Source organism: Opisthorchis viverrini, assembly GCF_000715545.1.
Source record: "Opisthorchis viverrini unplaced genomic scaffold opera_v5_53, whole genome shotgun sequence".
Lineage (NCBI taxonomy): Eukaryota > Metazoa > Platyhelminthes > Trematoda > Opisthorchiida > Opisthorchiidae > Opisthorchis > Opisthorchis viverrini.
This window is the reverse complement of record NW_008751710.1, coordinates 301740-319144: the sequence shown is the minus strand read 5'-3', so window position 1 is coordinate 319144 and position 17405 is coordinate 301740. Positions and strand designations below refer to the sequence as shown.

The 17405-nt window shown below is 44.9% G+C and overlaps 2 protein-coding genes across 2 annotated transcripts in view; one reads left to right on the top strand and one right to left on the bottom strand.

The window, feature by feature from the left end:
• T265_03658 (hypothetical protein) overlaps positions 1-2644 on the top strand; it is a gene marked incomplete at both ends in the record, with an annotated part of 6691 nt that extends 4047 nt beyond the window's left edge. Inside the window, one exon of the mRNA XM_009168200.1 lies at positions 2399-2644. Coding sequence (XP_009166464.1) covers positions 2399-2644 — 246 coding nt within the window. The remainder of the gene's footprint in view (positions 1-2398) is intronic.
• Positions 2645-13429: 10785 nt separating this feature from the next.
• T265_03657 (hypothetical protein) overlaps positions 13430-17405 on the bottom strand; it is a gene marked incomplete at both ends in the record, with an annotated part of 28488 nt that continues 24512 nt past the window's right edge. Inside the window, 2 exons of the mRNA XM_009168199.1 lie at positions 13430-15712; positions 16343-16782. Of these exons, the coding sequence (XP_009166463.1) occupies positions 15254-15712; positions 16343-16782 (899 nt within the window). The remainder of the gene's footprint in view (positions 15713-16342; positions 16783-17405) is intronic.

Here is a 17405-nt window from a genome sequence, read left to right as displayed (position 1 = left end):
ATTGAGCACTATTCATTGTGCTTCTCAACCGCTCTTGTCCGAACAGTTAGGTGTTCAACAATTGGCCGGAAGGAGGTAGGTACGGAACTCTCAGAGTTTTGTGAGGTGCATACAACAGGTAGTTCTCAATCGGTTGTACAGTGCTTCTTGACTTTTAAGCATAGATTGGATTCATAGACAAGACGATATCTCAATTGTTCGAAACAAGTGGAAATTGATCAATCGAACCATAGGTCCAGGCTGGCTGGCGAAAGCTCATTCGAGTCAATGGGGAACGATGGTCTAATCATGAATCCGTTTGCTGATGAAGATCATGAGGAAACCGGAAGGATATCGTGCATATGGTCACATATAACTTTGCACTTTTAGAATTGAAAACTGACTATTTTCCCACAAACGTTCAAACCACTACCCACTGCTCACATAATACGATGAAATAATGGAAGTGTGTGCGTGTGCTACAATGACTGCATACAATAGAAATCGCACACTGATCATTAGACGACGTGTTCCCAGGCACATTTCTTCGGTTGGAGTAGACCAGACCAAAAAACGACCTTGAGCGCCAAAACCAGACACGCAAATATGCAAATGCTTGAATTCAACTTGTCATTTTCTTTGTCCCAATAGACTACACGTGTTCGAAAAATGAACCATTGGCTTGCGGTTGTTTCTCATATCTATCTATCTATCTATCTATCTATCTATCTATCTATCTATCTATCTATCTATCTATCTATCTATCTATCTATCTATCTATCTATCTATCTATCTATCTATCTATCTATCTATCTATCTATCTATCTATCTATCTATCTATCTATCTATCTATCTATCTATCTATCTATCTATCTATCTATCTATCTATCTATCTATCTATCTATCTATCTATCTATCTATCTATCTATCTATCTATCTATCTATCTATCTATCTATCTATCTATCTATCTATCTATCTATCTATCTATCTATCTATCTATCTATCTATCTATCTATCTATCTATCTATCTATCTATCTATCTATCTATCTATCTATCTATCTATCTATCTATCTATCTATCTATCTATCTATCTATCTATCTATCTATCTATCTATCTATCTATCTATCTATCTATCTATCTATCTATCTATCTATCTATCTATCTATCTATCTATCTATCTATCTATCTATCTATCTATCTATCTATCTATCTATCTATCTATCTATCTATCTATCTATCTATCTATCTATCTATCTATCTATCTATCTATCTATCTATCTATCTATCTATCTATCTATCTATCTATCTATCTATCTATCTATCTATCTATCTATCTATCTATCTATCTATCTATCTATCTATCTATCTATCTATCTATCTATCTATCTATCTATCTATCTATCTATCTATCTATCTATCTATCTATCTATCTATCTATTTTGGTCACAAACCCTCTCCTGTGCGAACAGCAGAGCGGGTTTGCATTCGTGAAGCCCTCGTCAGGTTGTTTGATCTAACAACCAAACCAAGTCCAACGATAAGCAAGTCTGCCGCTCAACTCCTTCCCGACTGCCGAGCACGGTCATTCAGACCAACTGGTGAACAGTGCTCCAAATACCTTCGCCATCAGTCCTAACAATGGAATCATGAGGCATGAATGTCGCACACTTTCCGGTCATTGATCGATGAGTTATTGTGCAAGACCGGATGGAAGACCAATGTATCAAACGTATGGGTGGTTGCAAATTGACGCTTGCCGAAACGACCAAAACAGTGTCAACTCGCTCTCCATCACCGATGTTTTGAACATATTTTTGAAGCCCTCTCTACTTGGTTTTGCAACAGGTGCGGGTTAGGCTTGTGCTGAAGACTGGCCAGCTCAAGTTGGCCGGACATCCGGCCGTTTCGCCCTCCTGCCTTGGGGAAAAGTCCCTGTCAATCCGTTTGTTCTGGCTTCAGGGACTCTGTGGCCTGCATCCTCAGGTCATAAGCTGTTCACGCCCTTTGTTACTTGACAGGCCTGTCAAAATCGCTTTGTTGCAGCCTGCACGCAGCGTGTCCCCACAAGTCAGTTGTTGACGCAGTGACGATGGTAAGCCCAGTCTAGAAAGGTTCAAGTGTGGTGATGTTTTAGTGTTTTCCATCACGTGACCACAGGTCTTAGTCGGCCCATCTTAGGTCGCAAACACAGGGAAGTTTCAATCCCCTAAACTGTCGCATCTGAAAACGTCTCACTTTGGAAGATTATCAAGGTTATCCCTCTTTGTATGTTCGTGCACTGGGCTGCGGTTTCAGGTAAACTCTTGTCTTTTGCAGTATTAAGACCCGAGCATTGACAACGCGCGAAAAGGTTGCGTTCTGGGTCCACCCACCTGGAAGGCATATCTCACCAAGTTAACAAAATTCACTTAATTAGCGAAATACACTCATTTGCAAACTAATTTGGTTTTTCGAGAGACTCACCTGGAACCCAGCTGATGTTCTCAGGCAACCGAATGTGCTGCACCAGGCCGCCTCATGTTTCAGCTGCTACGATATTCGAGATATCGCGATACATGTATATCTTTGTAATGTACTACTCATAAGTTTGCTGAAAATCCGTCGACAGCCCACGACCGGTTTCACCTTTTTTGGAGCTCATCAGAGAGGCGTAGTCCCCTGAGAACATCACAAACGAGAGATTCAGTTGGGTTCCAGGTGAGTCTCTCGAAAAACCAAATTAGTTTGCAAATGAGTGTATATTCGCTGATTTCGTACAATTTGGTTTCAAGTAGAACATAAAGTTGACGGAAACCCGGGGACTGTGCCTACCTGATGAGCCCCGAAAAGGGTGAAACCGGTCGTGGGCTGTCGATGGATTTTCAGCAAACTTATGAGTAGTACATTACAAAAATTCACTTACCTTTAGCCCACATCTCTCAGAACATTTTTTATGTTATTCATTTGCTTATTTTATAGAATTAGTATGTATCTACGTCTGAGGCGATTATGTCAAGAACGTTAGTTTGAAGTCACTACACTGCGAACTGCTCCCTGTGTCTTGCAGATGGCTTACAGTTCAAAGAAGCGACCAAAGAAATAATCAGTTGAGTCTTGATTTGTGTGTAAGTCAGAAACCAAATGTTCTTCGTTCAGGTATTGTGAAAATCAGACCTGAGTTTGGTGATGTTTTGGTACTCATTTCGGAGTATTTCGCTCCCCATGCTTCAGGGACGGAAAATTCATCCAAAGTTATCACAGTTTTTTCCTTTGCACATTTGTGGAGGTTAGTAGTTTGACGTCATTAAAAAAGTGGGTAGCCTTATGACTGATTACTTTACCAGCTCGGGCACAAGACGAACACGTGTTATCGGTATGTGGTCTGTACAAATAAATTGACACCGATGTCAGCTGATCAGGTGAATACCTTTTTGTGGTTCACATGTATCCATCCACAGACACCTTGTGCTGCGTGCGTATATTCTCCACGTTAAGAACGCGGTACCGATTCTCATGACTGTCACAAAATTGAACATTTCGGTGAGCAGTGATGAACACCTTCGAGAACGACTGCGGGATTCACAACTGTCCTCCGGGTGAATGAGACGAAATTCAGTTTCTAGGGTGGTTATTCGAAATTGGAAGGACTTGAAAACGAACCGGTGTTTGCTGTATACGCCTCATCACACGATCTATGACGATCAGAAATTACTGCAACGAGTGACCAAGTCTGACACATTTAATCGGTCTTTTCCTGATCACATCGTTTCGTACTTTAGATTGCGTCCTTTCATTTTATGAACAGAAAATTCACGTACCTCACCTCATGTATTCTATAAAATATGCAAACTATCACAACCGCATTTGTAGTCAGCTGTGGTAGTCATTCAGAAGGGTTCTGTTTTTGAAATTATGTGACGTGCATGGTGACCTTGAGTCAAGGTCACCTCACCAAGGACCTCAGGATCAGCCGGAAGAATTAAAAACTGCAGGGATTTCACCTCACTCATCCATGCGCATGTTCCAGCCGGTCCAACATTTAACGTAGGTAATTTGTTGCCGAAGACTAGGACACTCTTGAATCCACCATGTTCGTTTTCGTTCTGATGTCATCTGTTGATTCAAACGCTCCCCATCGCATTCGACTTGAGTAGATTTTGACCCACCAGGTCTGATTCCGTCGACAGGTATAAAAATAACTAGATGGTGTAATTGACCTACTATTTACAATGGTTTTGTAAACAACAAATAGTCAGAGAAATGTATGTGCATGCCTTCGATGTTGTGAGATTAACTCCGACGTGGACTAGAGTAAATCCATCTCTGACGGCACGACCAGTAAGTAAATCCTGGTGAACCGTCTGGTCGAGGAACACATGCATGTAAACAATCAAATACAATAACGAACACGTTCGGGGCCAGAGAACCTCCAACGTTTTGTGCACACCTTCAACTCTGGTTTATTGGCCTTAAAGTTGTGCACTTTCGGAACCTGACTAAGTACAGTACAATCTGGGGTCACTCAGGTCTGTGTTCATGGTATCCAGTATGGGTTGGCTGGCCAAATACTGCAACTTCGAGTGAATCGTTTGTGCTCTGATCATGATCTATGTTCCACCTACAGGGGGGAGTTATCGAGCGAATTTGACCTATTTTACCGTCGAGTTAGATCACGGTTATGTTGTCTATCCTGGTGATCCAACACTCCCTCTATGCTAAAAGGTATTCGCCTCACTTCGCTGTCTACCTTACCACATGATGGTTGCTTATCCTCAGCCTTGTTATCTGTATACCTGGTAAGTTTTACAGCGTTAAGCAAGTGCACTTTTCCTCATAGCATCACCCTACTCAACATGAAATGTGATTTGTTCAGATACTGTGCCCGTATATGAATACTGACCAATAGGGTTTGACGTCCGATTGAAGTTCGCCAAACGGCTGGGTGAGCCAGCTTTTCTCACCGAAGTCAAACTGTGCTGGAAAAATTGTGCCGGCGAAGGAGGGGAGACAGTGAGTATGTGGAGTTCAGGGTTGAAGTGTTATACGTTGCATGCAATTGTTAGAACCAAATAACTTTGTGGCTAAAGTCACACCGCGTAATTAAGGTAGTGAAACCCTATGTCCGATGGGGACTAACTCTATCAGTTACACTCCGTTGAAGTTGGTGACCCAGTTTCCAGTAGGTCAGTCGACTGAAACGCAGGCGATTATCGTATCAATGCAAATCGTGTACCACGATCACTTATCTTCCAGATATTCAACAAAAGCTTCCTGCTTTGGACCATTTCTGTTTTCGGATGTCTTTGGGCTCATACTCCGCCCATTTGAGAAGAAGCGAGACGGGAGAGAGCTCTTCAGTCAGCGATGACTTGAGATGCGATGTCCACGCGATTGCCAACCAGCCATTAAAGTCACTGAAAGCTCTCCGACGACACACAGCCGTTTTCTTCCTTCTTTGGGCCCATCAGGTAGTCATAGTTACTAGAGCTTCTCTTCAACCGACATTATGTTTTGTTTGAACCCTAATTACACGAAATTCTTTAATAAAAACCAAATTAATGTGCAAACGAGTACGTTTGGCAAAATTCTGGCAGATTTGGGCTCAAGGTGAAAACATGGTTGACTGGAAGGAAACTCGAGGGCCGAGGGTACCTGGCGAAACGCAAGGAGATGGAGATCTCTCATGGACAATGTACTGCGCCATCTTAAATATCGTACCAACTGAAACATGAGACTGTCTTGTAAGACACATTCAGTTGAAACCAAACTAGTCTGAAGATGAGAGTAGTTGGGGAAATACACTATTTGCTTTCTCTAACACTCCGAAAAAAATGAATATATTACAACTTATGCTTCAGAGAGGCCAAACCAGTGTTGTCTTATTCGCGCAGTTGTCATCTCTTCCCCAAGGCTTTCGGCTAGTCAGGTTCTCAGACGTAGATAAAGAAACTTTTGATTGTCTTAACTGTACAGATGGCGGCAGTAAGATGCTTATTCCGTTTCCTGACCATGAATTACGGTGTAAGGACGAAGAGATGCGTTTAGATTTCTAGTCTTTGAAAACGAGTCTTCGCAAGTTCAGGTGGTCCACTCATGACAAAAACGAATTCCAGTAAGCAGTTTTAATCATACAGTTTGAAAGATGTTGGCAGAAACAAGGAGAAAGGTCGAAGCTACCTGTTGGGGGCCGAAATCTGCCATTCTTATAATGTGTGACGCAGTGAAGTAAATGGGTGAGGTTTCATTCCACCACGGTCGTCTGACGGGGAAACAGACAAAAATAAATGTACGTTTTTCTAAGTTAACGAGATGCGGTCTGTCAATAAAAAAAAACAACTAGAAAAGCGTACTTTTAACATAAATATCAGATCACGTGAAGGGGTCACAATTGTCATGGGTTGTGTGCAGCCAGGTGCGACTGACGTGGTTAGCGCCTTTCCACGTGACTACGCGTGTGGAGCGCGATGCTTTGGATTGTCGAAACACGTACGTGGAACACCAAAGTGACAATGGGGCTGGCCAGGTGCGCAAATGTTACGCGAAGAAGAAAGAACCGCCAGTGACTTCATTTGTCATTTGTTCACCTTGTAGTGCCTTAAAAGCAAAATATTCGTTTGTGAATAGGTACACTTGGGAATGAATACTCACCGCGGTGGCGGCGGCAATTTCATGTTTGTGAATTGATGTGGGCTTCCAACAGACATGTTTCCACGCTGCTTACAGCCCATCGACCAAATTGGTCGGCATTGCGTAAGCAACTCGGTTCAGTTGAGTTCTGGACCTTACGGATGGCGCTGAAGGTTGTAGATGGTTGCTTGATGTTGTGTGAACCCGCTGCAATCCAGGGTTGCGTACACAGCGACTTCAAGGACCAATACACATCACTGGTCGGTGGACATCAGTTCTGCTAGCCACAACTACCAACACCGAGGAGATAAGGATGCCGATCAGCTGATCGAAATGCCGCGCTGGCCACCCCACACGCGTAACGGAACAGAAGTTACGTCGATCTCGCGGGAACATAGCGACTGAGGAATCGCACTTCAAATGATCCGAGTTAATATCTAGTTCGATTTTCTCAACTGCGGGTTCGCCTGGAAGCTGAGAACATGAGATGTGAAGTCGCGATTTTCGTCATCGGTATGGCGAATCGATGACGGACGGGGTAATGGTTATCAAGATGTTTGCTACCACGATCACATGCGCCACCGAAGAGTCACGCACACATGAAGTGAGTTTCAATAGCCGAAGCGAATACATTCGTACCACGTCGCCACATTGAGCATTCGAAAGTTGGAAAAATCGTAGAGAAACTATCAAATACAAAGTCCGATTTTCAGAAGGTCAAATAAAGCGATCATAGTCACGTGGACTAGCTGCGAATGGATGCGAACTGTGACGTTATAGCTGAGTGGATTTTATGTATGTATTTGTGCTCTTGACGTAATGAATTTTGGTGGATGTTGGAAGGCCAAAACAGTACACCGACTTGAAGGAACACCACACATAAGGTTTCTGAAGGCTCTTTGCTGGCCGATGACCGATTTTGGCAATCTTCGATTGTTTCAGCTAGACACATTCCTTGAACACAGTCCGTCAAAATTCTAGGTAAACCCAAATTGTACGATATACGCGGCATACACTCATTTGTACACAAATTTAGATACCACGGAAGAATGAACCAAATCGCAGATGCTGCTGCTGGTGATGATGACGACGAAGAAGAAAAAGATGATGATGATGATGATGATGATGATGATGATGATGATGATGATGATGATGATGATGATGATGATGATGATGATGATGATGATGATTATGGTAGTTCAGTAAGTCCACTGATGACTGCTCAGATGGTCATTGATCGATCATTGCAGTTTCAAGTTATCAGCTCTGAACCATACGCAATGGGTGCATTGGTTCTAGCTGCTACAGTTCCGATCACCGGAAAGTGGGATAGCATAGGAACTACAGCCAGAGTTTGGAGTTGATGGTATGTTCACTTATATCGGGAACTTTGTGGCTAAGTATTGAAGCCGATAGCTTTTATGCATGAGTGCCACGGGTTGCGTGATTGGGTCAGCTTTGCCACTGTCTTTAACCGCTGATGATTTGAGTCCCGGGCTCCCCATCCAAGGAGGCGGAAGTGGTCAACCCGACTGAGTTGACCGGTTATTGCCCCCATACTTCGTTACCAGGTCTCGCACTGTCCACCTTTCGGTTATTTTCGCTCAGCACAGGGCTAGGCGAAAGGAATTCTGCGAGGCAGAAGGTCCTCTGGCCTAACCAGCGTAACCTAGGCAGCGTGAGTAATTCACCTATCGATCGGTGACCATTCGATCTTTCATCAGATTCAAAGAGTGCTCACACCATGATGTTTTATTTGTTATGGATGGATTCTCAAAGGAGTATGCATAAATTAACGAGTGCAAAATACCCACCAGTCTACAGGTCTTTCTTCCGGGACCTGTCGTGAGTTCTTTAATCGAGCAGAAACTAAGAAGAAAGCCGGCGAATACAACTGCACCTAGGGAACTCCTTAGCGAAGTAGGGATGTGTCCTTCAACACGGAAGTCGTATACGTCCAACCTCACCTCACCAGCAAAAAACCTAGAATGGAACAAAGTGCACCTGCTGAGCTCTGGTTCAAACGATGTTTGTGCCACATAAGATCCTAGCTGGAGTGCGTATATTAACGTGACCTTTCAATGCGATTGGACCACGTCACGCACCTCAGGAAATATGGCTGCGTTTGCCAGTGGGAATTCTGTTAGACACATTCCAGGTACCCGTGTCCGCTCCTGCGTATGTTTCAAAACAAGGCGTTGAGTAAAATGATTCCAGTCCATTTGGACCACACTCACACTGGTTCCGAATACGCACTTTGATGTCAAGCAGTCATCATCATCATCAAAAACAGCAACATCAGTGTTGGCACTGATGCTTCACTGCCGTACATGTCAAGCAGGCGAACGACCCGACTGAGTCTTGAAAACTGTGCTGGGCTCTCCAGCAGTCTGCAGATTTTGGAACAATGAGTTCACTATAAGCTCTTAAGAAGGGCCACATATCCAAGATGGTCTGAAGATCGCAAATGTATCGTTGTCGGGATGCGTAGCAATAGGTCGGTGTGTGAGAAAAAAACCTCAGCGACTGTTCCCTATTGATGAGTAGCATTCTAGGGTTACCTCATTAGGCTGTGAAGAAGAGCGCCGTCCTCTGTGGTGTTTTCAAGATTTTGACCACCGGCATCTCATAAACTTTACCGGTATCGGATGGAGTTGCTACGAGGTGATTAGAAAACGGATTGTGCAGCAAGTATTTCGGTCGCGTAAAACATCCAGCTCTACCATGTGCCATGCCCGCCAACTACTGAGACAAGCGTTGTGCTGTCCGCATCCTTCGGCATCGCACCACGTTCGAATAAATGAGGGTTACTCGATACCAGTGGCATTTGTGTCGTCAGATTCATTCCACATTGTCTGATTGAGCGCTTGGAGGTGTAGGCACATCAAGGTGCAAGCCAGTACCGGGTCCTCTTTAAGGCTTGAAACATTGTACCTTGTGTCTGTACGGAATCAGAAAATCTTTGTCAACACTGATGTTGCTGTCTCTGATGACGTCAATTGACAGTATGCCCGGCATAACGAGATCTGGAATAAACGATGGTGAATATTAATCCTAGTTTATGATCGTTGAAATCTGACATTGGTCAGCAGATATCCTTGATGATTTTCATCCTATGCCGGAACAGCTGCTTTCCGCAATTCGTCTTCGACGTTAGGAGTACAAATGGTATTCGATGAATAGCAGCTCATCTATACTCTGTCGTAAGTTCAATACGAAGCCTGCACTGTAGGTGTTTGGTATCGTTTGCGATGAATTTTCTTATTGAGCCAACGATGACAAACAGGCTCGGTGATTTTCCTGTTTCCCCGTCCTCTCCGGTGATGTTATTCCGTTTGGTCTCCTGTCAGTCGGAAGGACAACTTCCAAATACATTTTCCTCAGCTACATAGATGAACTGCGCAAAACGAAGCCTCGAGGCGTGTGCCTGATTATGGCCGGTCCTGGGAGTGCGTGTTTCCCGGAGGTTAAAGTGTGTTAGTAGTCTGGAGCATCTCGTCTCGCAACTACTCCGAGAAACTTTTACGAACTAGCACGGGGTATGGTTCCCTAGTTTCTCCAGTTAAACCGGAGGTTTTTCCCTCTGGCAGGGGAGGGGGGAGAACTGACAAACATAGTTCCTCAGCAATGCTCACTGACTGACCCGTAGTCACTGCGTACCTCCCACCTAGCATCAGTTCATCTCAACCATGAGTTCGGATGAGGTCAACTGGTATCTGGTATAAACATCGAGAGGTCACATTAATCGACGAATTGGGATACAGTGTCCCCATGTACTTAGTCATCTTATTTGTAAAGATGGCCCAGTCCTCTTGAGTTCAATCACCGACTGAGTAACACCATGGTTTTCAATGCCTCACATATCAGCCCGATCTCACAGGTCTTTAAAGAATGGCATTTTTTTAATGGAGTGAGACTTCACATTTAGAGTGCATTTAGAGTAACAAGTGCCTTAGACGACGATCTCATGAACGTTGTCAGATTTTCACAACTTGGAAACAACAGTGTACTACTCAAATGACAACAATTGCGAGGCAATCATTTCACTTGACTGTTCCCCTGACGTATAAAACCGACACGTCTTTCCTTCTTGGATGTCAAAATACAACGAGGTAACAGGAATTGGCCCAAAAATTCAATCTAGCAAAACGGAGAAAAAAGCCTCCATTCACAGTGTCCTGCCCAGAGTCTACCGAAAACCTATCCAGGTGTTTAGGGCTGCTACATCAAGAATATTTTGTACGGTGCTATCCTCAAACAACGCGAAGTTGACCGGTGTTCTGACGAGCGGTCAGGCGTCCCCCTGTGATGAATTTGCTGCACCAGGCCACCTCATGCTTTAGTTGGTACGATACTCCAGTTTCGAAGTATACTGCATGGATGTGACACACTACTGTGACCAATGTTCGACTGTATTCTCCGGGGTCGACCCAACGACAACGTCACACCCCTTGGGTGGAACAATCGACGGTGAACTGTTGTTGCGTACAGCGGTCAAGCACACGCCATCGTAGAGACTTGATTTGGAGCAGCTGTTCAGATGATTTGAGATACGCGCTTATCTTTAAATTTATGCGCGCCACTTCTGGGAAAAATAAATACAAATCATGAGCCGAGGGCCCTATTTCATCATTCTGATTGTTGGGTGATTAACGGACATGTGATGTCAGCGAAGATTTAACACACGTAGTTGTGCTGTACGGTTATGGAAGCGATTATCGTAGAGGCAACACAATGTTAAAAAAAATATCTACTGACCAGACATTCCGTCATGCGTGACCGCCGTGTCTAAAAACCCATGAAGTTTCGTCCCACATAACGCATTGATCATTGATCTTGTTAGATCCAGGCCTCACATCCTACCAGACAATCCCGAGCGTGTGGCCGGATAGCTGAGTTACAGTAGTAAGCTAGATAGATAATTGAGCCTCGTTAATCGAACGGGGGTTAAACATGATGTCCGGTCGATCGAACAAGGTCAGAGTTCACCAGGTCACTGTAGTAACCTCCTTCTACAGTAGCCAAAGTGACACGGCACGAGTGGATGTCGCTAATCCGACCCGCACCATACACACTGGAACACGATTCTTTCGTGTCAACAAGCCTTTGGTGCTCTATCCATACGAGAAGCGGCTTTAGCTGCTGCTGATGAGTCAGGTCGTGGAGCATGCGGACTGTCTAACACAGGCACTTTCATTGACGGGATTTTGCAGGCGCATTGCCCGGATTCGACGTTTGGCTTAGCTGATGGTGTCTCACCGAACCTGGTGGAAAGTTTAGCGCCACAAACTCTTGCCAGGCCTACAGGTTTTATCGTCCCGTACACCTAAGGGATTGTGCATTACCATGACCTTGCTCAAGTGACTCGCGTTCAATCTAACCCGTACAGAGAAGGTCGCGTTTGTTGAACATGGCCGCAGCAGCTTCTTTCACGAGTCCCGGCGGCCTGAGTGAGGACACAGTAGCTACACAGATCGAGACATTCAGAGCCGCTTTTGTCGAGCTCCCACACTCGTGGTGTCGACCTGATGCCGGTTGTTCGTTGTTGACTGAGAGTACCTGAGTATCCCGCCATAGAAACAAAAAAACAGCCTTTGAGAGATAGTCGAAGGTCTAATGGCTGATTTCGCCGAAGCATTACACATGCCAGCAGTGATGAGGGCTGTCGGATGCTCTTCCAGAGAGGTTAATCATCCTGGATAGGAGAGATTTCCATAGACTTGTTGGGGATATCAATATTCCCCAGAAAACGCTGTTTTTATGTGTGCTAGCGAACTCCTGGCACCTCCAAGGTCAAACTATGAAAAATCAATGGCTTGTTGATGATACTCCAAGGAAATTTAAATCCGACCACGTGCAGGATACCATTCTTTCCACTGACTTGGGTTCGGAAGCTCCGGGCATCGCCTGTTGATCGTGTGTTGTTGGATTATTAAAGCTCGTGTCCGAGGTTTTCGTCTTCTTACTATTCGCCGTGCTAGGAGTCTGGATCAAACAAACCTAGCTGGGGATAGAGTATTGCCACAATCCGCATTATCATATTGTTTGCACGCTGCGTGACGGAACCGTAACAAGACTAGACTTGGTTGGCCACACAAAGACTGTTCAAACCTTCTATGGTCGCCCGGAGAGCTATCTGATCTCAGAGTTCATCCATAATCATCTGTAGGTGACCGCGGTAGTGGTGAGTGAGCAGGGTTGAAGAGTTTGCTTAAGTTCACTAACGATGCTCGCATTGGGTGAGCTATATTCCAGAGAGCCAGCGATGAATAAACGGTTGAGGGGGGGTGTTCACGGGTGGTTGACACCTTCAGCGACTGCTGGTAAATCTTTTGTCATGTGACCCTACAACGTTTATCCTAGCTTGTGGGTTAACTGGGTCCCAACAGTCTGAGCGTTTGTCGAATGTGAAAGAAGGAAGACTTAATACTACTGTGTCTATTATCGGGAACTGAAGGAAAAAAGACAAGGCTTCATGCGACGTCTCGACTTTCCGATAATGCCCCGCATGACCAAAGCGTGCTCTCTCCGTCTCGGCGACTGGGGGCCTTCAACATAACTCACACTCGAATCCCCGTGACACTTTTACAGGTCTAAGGCCATGACGGTTACTACCCACTGTCTGTGACAAATGACTTTAGGCCTCAGAGTACAACTCAGGGTCACCCTTTCCACGAACAGACATATTGAAAGCAAAATCAGCTAGTTCCCTTTTATTCCCCGTTAAAAGTGCCCTTCTCTCATCTCGAAGTCTTCTCGTCAATATTCCCCAAAGTTGAGCTGCACTCGCACCAACTACAACCCCCCCCGACAGAACTATTCCAAATCGACCAGACCACAATCGATAAACGGATTTTTTTATTCACATGAAAAACAAAAGCTCATCTCCACAAATAGAGACGTGCAGAAAACGGTTGGCTGACCACCGGTGCACGTGCTTAGCAACACAGGAGATCGGCATACAACCAATCGGTCCTACCATCACGACAATCAATGTTGTGTATGTGAGTGCGAGCCTCACACAGAGGGAATAAAACTGGCGACGGGGGCACGACTGGGTATGCGCAACAGATCGAAAAAGAGTGGATTTGGTTGGTTGATTGGTTGACTGATTGACCGACGGTGAGGTCAACTGACAAAAACGGACAGACCGAGAGAAGTAGCGAGATTGGAGGCGAGTTGCAGCCGAAAAAAAACCGGAGGGTACAAGTGAACCAAACAGAGGGGGGAGCCGGTCGAGACACGAAAAGCGAATACAAAGAACCACACATCATCACTCTGTTTCAAGGTGATCGCAAAAGACCTCACGGATAAGAAGGGCCGACAAGTAAATGCTCAAAGGTGGAGATAAAAAGAGCGTCACAAAGTCGATTCAAACTGGCAGCATAAGTGATTGTGTGTGTGTATCTCCTGGACACGCAATGTGCTGGGCTAGGTCGGCAAAATACTGGAGGAAATCTCTGTATGAGCGCACGGGCTGGCGTGAGGAAACGGGCACGGGGAGCGACTTGCACATGAGAAAGGAGACGAGACAGCAGCAATTCCGACTGACGAGCATCTTACGCATAGAAAAAAAGACCATATTCGAAATAAAACAGTGAGGTCAAAAGGAAGTAGGTCAGGTAGAAAAAAGCAGGCGACGAGTTGTTCGAATCGAATATAAAAAAGCCCCAAACGCTCTCCGAATAGATACGGTACGAAATTCATAGAAAATTCTTCCAAACCAATTGACTATCGTTGGTGCCAATTAATGCAAAAGAGATGGAGTATATCGGAGAATGGATAGACACAAATAAAAGGTACCTGTCGAAGAATCGTTGGAATAAACCAAAGGTTGGAGAAAAATGGAAAGAAGATTGAAAGAGCAGTAGGACCCCCGCCTCTCCCAAAAGCAGCTAGCTGGGAGGCGACAAAAAATGATAGGAACTGACGTTGCCAGTGAAGCCAGGTAGGGAGGGTGGGTTTTTGTTGAGGAATTCAATAAAACGGAAGCATAAAAAAGGAGAATCCGAATATATTAGATAAAAAAAGACAATGAGAGTCAGCCTGCCATATCGATCGATGGTCGTGTAAGGTTGGAAATTAAAGAAAGGTCGAATCGAAAAAAATATATATCAAGACAAGTATCCGAAAGATTTATATATATATTTATAAGTATATATATTTATTGCTTGAGAGAACGACAATGACTTGAAAATAGTTATGAGATAGAATAACAGGAAGCAAAGGAAAAAATATTAGTATAGTGTCGTGAAAAGCCTATAAGGGATTTTCATCTTACCTAGACGGGGATAGGTCGGGGGGGCAGACTTAAATGACTGCCACTGCTGCTGTGCGCGTGTTCAAGTAAAAACTGTTCAAAAACACAATAGCCACTATAAGTGGGTAATATTATACTCAATATTGCTTAAGTTTTGAAGCAAAAATCGATAAAATGTGCTCAGCCCAAAAGGAAACCGAGCACCTCAAAGAGCAATCGGTTCAAAAGGTTATCGATTCATCATGCTATCAGCAAGGAAGAGCCCGAGGTTAGGAGATCACGAAAACGAAGGCTGAGTTAACACGGACTGGAGGACGATCTTGTGGACTAGTCTCGAAATCACGTTAGACATGATACGTGCTGTATTCCCACTGGAACTTTGGAGACGATATCTACTAACAACCGCTACTGCTGTTCCTGTGACATCAGTTCCGGTGGGTAACCATGTAAAAACGGACAAGTGGGTCCTTTGAAGCATTCGCCCATCTCCCAGAATTTGCAAGTCACTTTGGTCAAGTCATGAGCGAATTCACAGTCCTCTTTTTTACAGTGCCCACGCAAATAAAAACTGCAAGCTCGGCGCCATTTGGCAATCACCGGTTTCCCTCCGACTTCCGTCGAGTTCACGGACTGTTGCTCGGGATTTGTGCTGCCACATGTACTGTTGTTGCTGCTGTTACTGCTGCTGTTGCCGGCCGAAGATGCTTTGGCGCCCGATGCGTTCGGAGGAGAGGAGTTGGTACTGCGAGCACTGGTCCCACCACTTTGTTGTTGTTGCTGAGTTGACAGGCGCATCGCAGGAAAGTCTGCCGAGCGGTCATATTGCATGCGTTTCTGATTTCCAGTATTGCCGTAGCGAAGGAACTGTGGAATTCAGGAGAAACGGGAAGATTGAGTGACAAAGTCACAAGGCTTCTACGGGTTAGATTCAACACTACATGCTCTCCTTTGAACGAATAGAATGGGCTAGATGAATGCAGTGGGGGGTGGAATACTAATTACGGTTCAATTTTTAATGCGTGAGTGGAACTTCGGGTGACCAACTGGATAGGACGGACAGCGACAGAGCACAATTCGACAACACGGGTTCGAACCCCATTCATATACTGCAAGATCGGTCTCGGTGTAACAATAAGTACGAACGTAGTATCATGAGTAGAAACGATAGAATGTACTTTTAAAACAGGGCTATTCTGTAAACCAGGTATTTGTCTCCACGAGAAAACACTCTAATTGTTTCACAGACTGAATCTCAGCTGACCGGACAGTCAATCACGTGACTAGCCGAACCAAATTTGCAGTGGTTTTTCAACAGTTCTGACCGATACCAGCCAGATTAACTGGTTTACCCTGCTCTGAGTTTGACGGTTCCGATAGATTTCGCATTATGAGGCATAAATGTTCACGCCATCTAAGAGGCTGGGTGCAAATGTCAGAAAAGATGCTACAACTGGTTGCTCATCTAGCGGATACTGTCCAACAGCTACTACGTACCTCCTGTAAGTGGAACACAATCGGTCGAGCAGAGGATTTGGAGTCCAAAAGAAACGGGGTTGGCGTGTTATGGCGGCTGGTGTTGAACGCGGTTGGCGAGGTTAGCGGAACCGGGGCGGTGGTAGCTTGGTTAGATTTGGGCAGCAAATAAGACAGCGTTGGTTCTGACAGACCGGCTCCAGTCGAAGAGTTTTGAGGGGTTAGTAGACCTGGGTGACAAACGCTGCCCGGATGAGGTGGAGCGTTTGCCCGTCGGGTGGCTCGATGTTGTCCCCGGCTTTGCTGGTGACTAGGCACGAAAGGTGTGGCATTCATTGAAGCATTACGATCCACAGGGGATTGACTAAACGCATCGAAAAAGGGAGCTCCTGTTCTATGATCGACCAGACAACCAGGACCGGTGCATCCGTTTGTTCCAGTTGACAGTCGGACATCAATATCTGTGAAAATCGGATATGCAGAGAACGGGATATCAACGAAGCAAGTAAAGTGTTGAAAAAAGAAACGGTCGAATTACGGAATCAAGCGTGAATGAGGATAGGTAGTTGGCACTAAAGAGACAACAGGGGTCACAAAGCGGTCACATTAAGTCTAGTTGTTCCCAAAAATTCGTTCTAAATTCAGTGGTGCCTGTGCACCGAGCACGTCTGGAACCCAGTGTGATCGATGCATCAAAAGCGGTCTAGTCAGGCGAGCGAGATTCACGCGATTCATTAAGAAAACTTTGCAAACATGGTTCATTCCTGATGCTGGAACACAACCAAATTACTCATATGATGTCCTGGAAATCCCGCTCTGATTTGTCTCACATGTATTGATGGCGGCCCGAACAACCAGCTGGTCTGAGATTATAATGTATTGTTAATTCTACCTTGGCGATCATACCAGGCGCGACCAGTTTACGTCAAAAGTGTAAGCACCATTCTAGTCAACGATATGCAATCGTTTCCCGTGGACCGACAGTCAGTATGTTCAGCTACATCGGTGGGCGCGGTCATCGAGTGTTCATGAAGTCAACATTCCCTACACGAGGTCAGTATCCGAGGTTCAGAGCCCGAGTTCT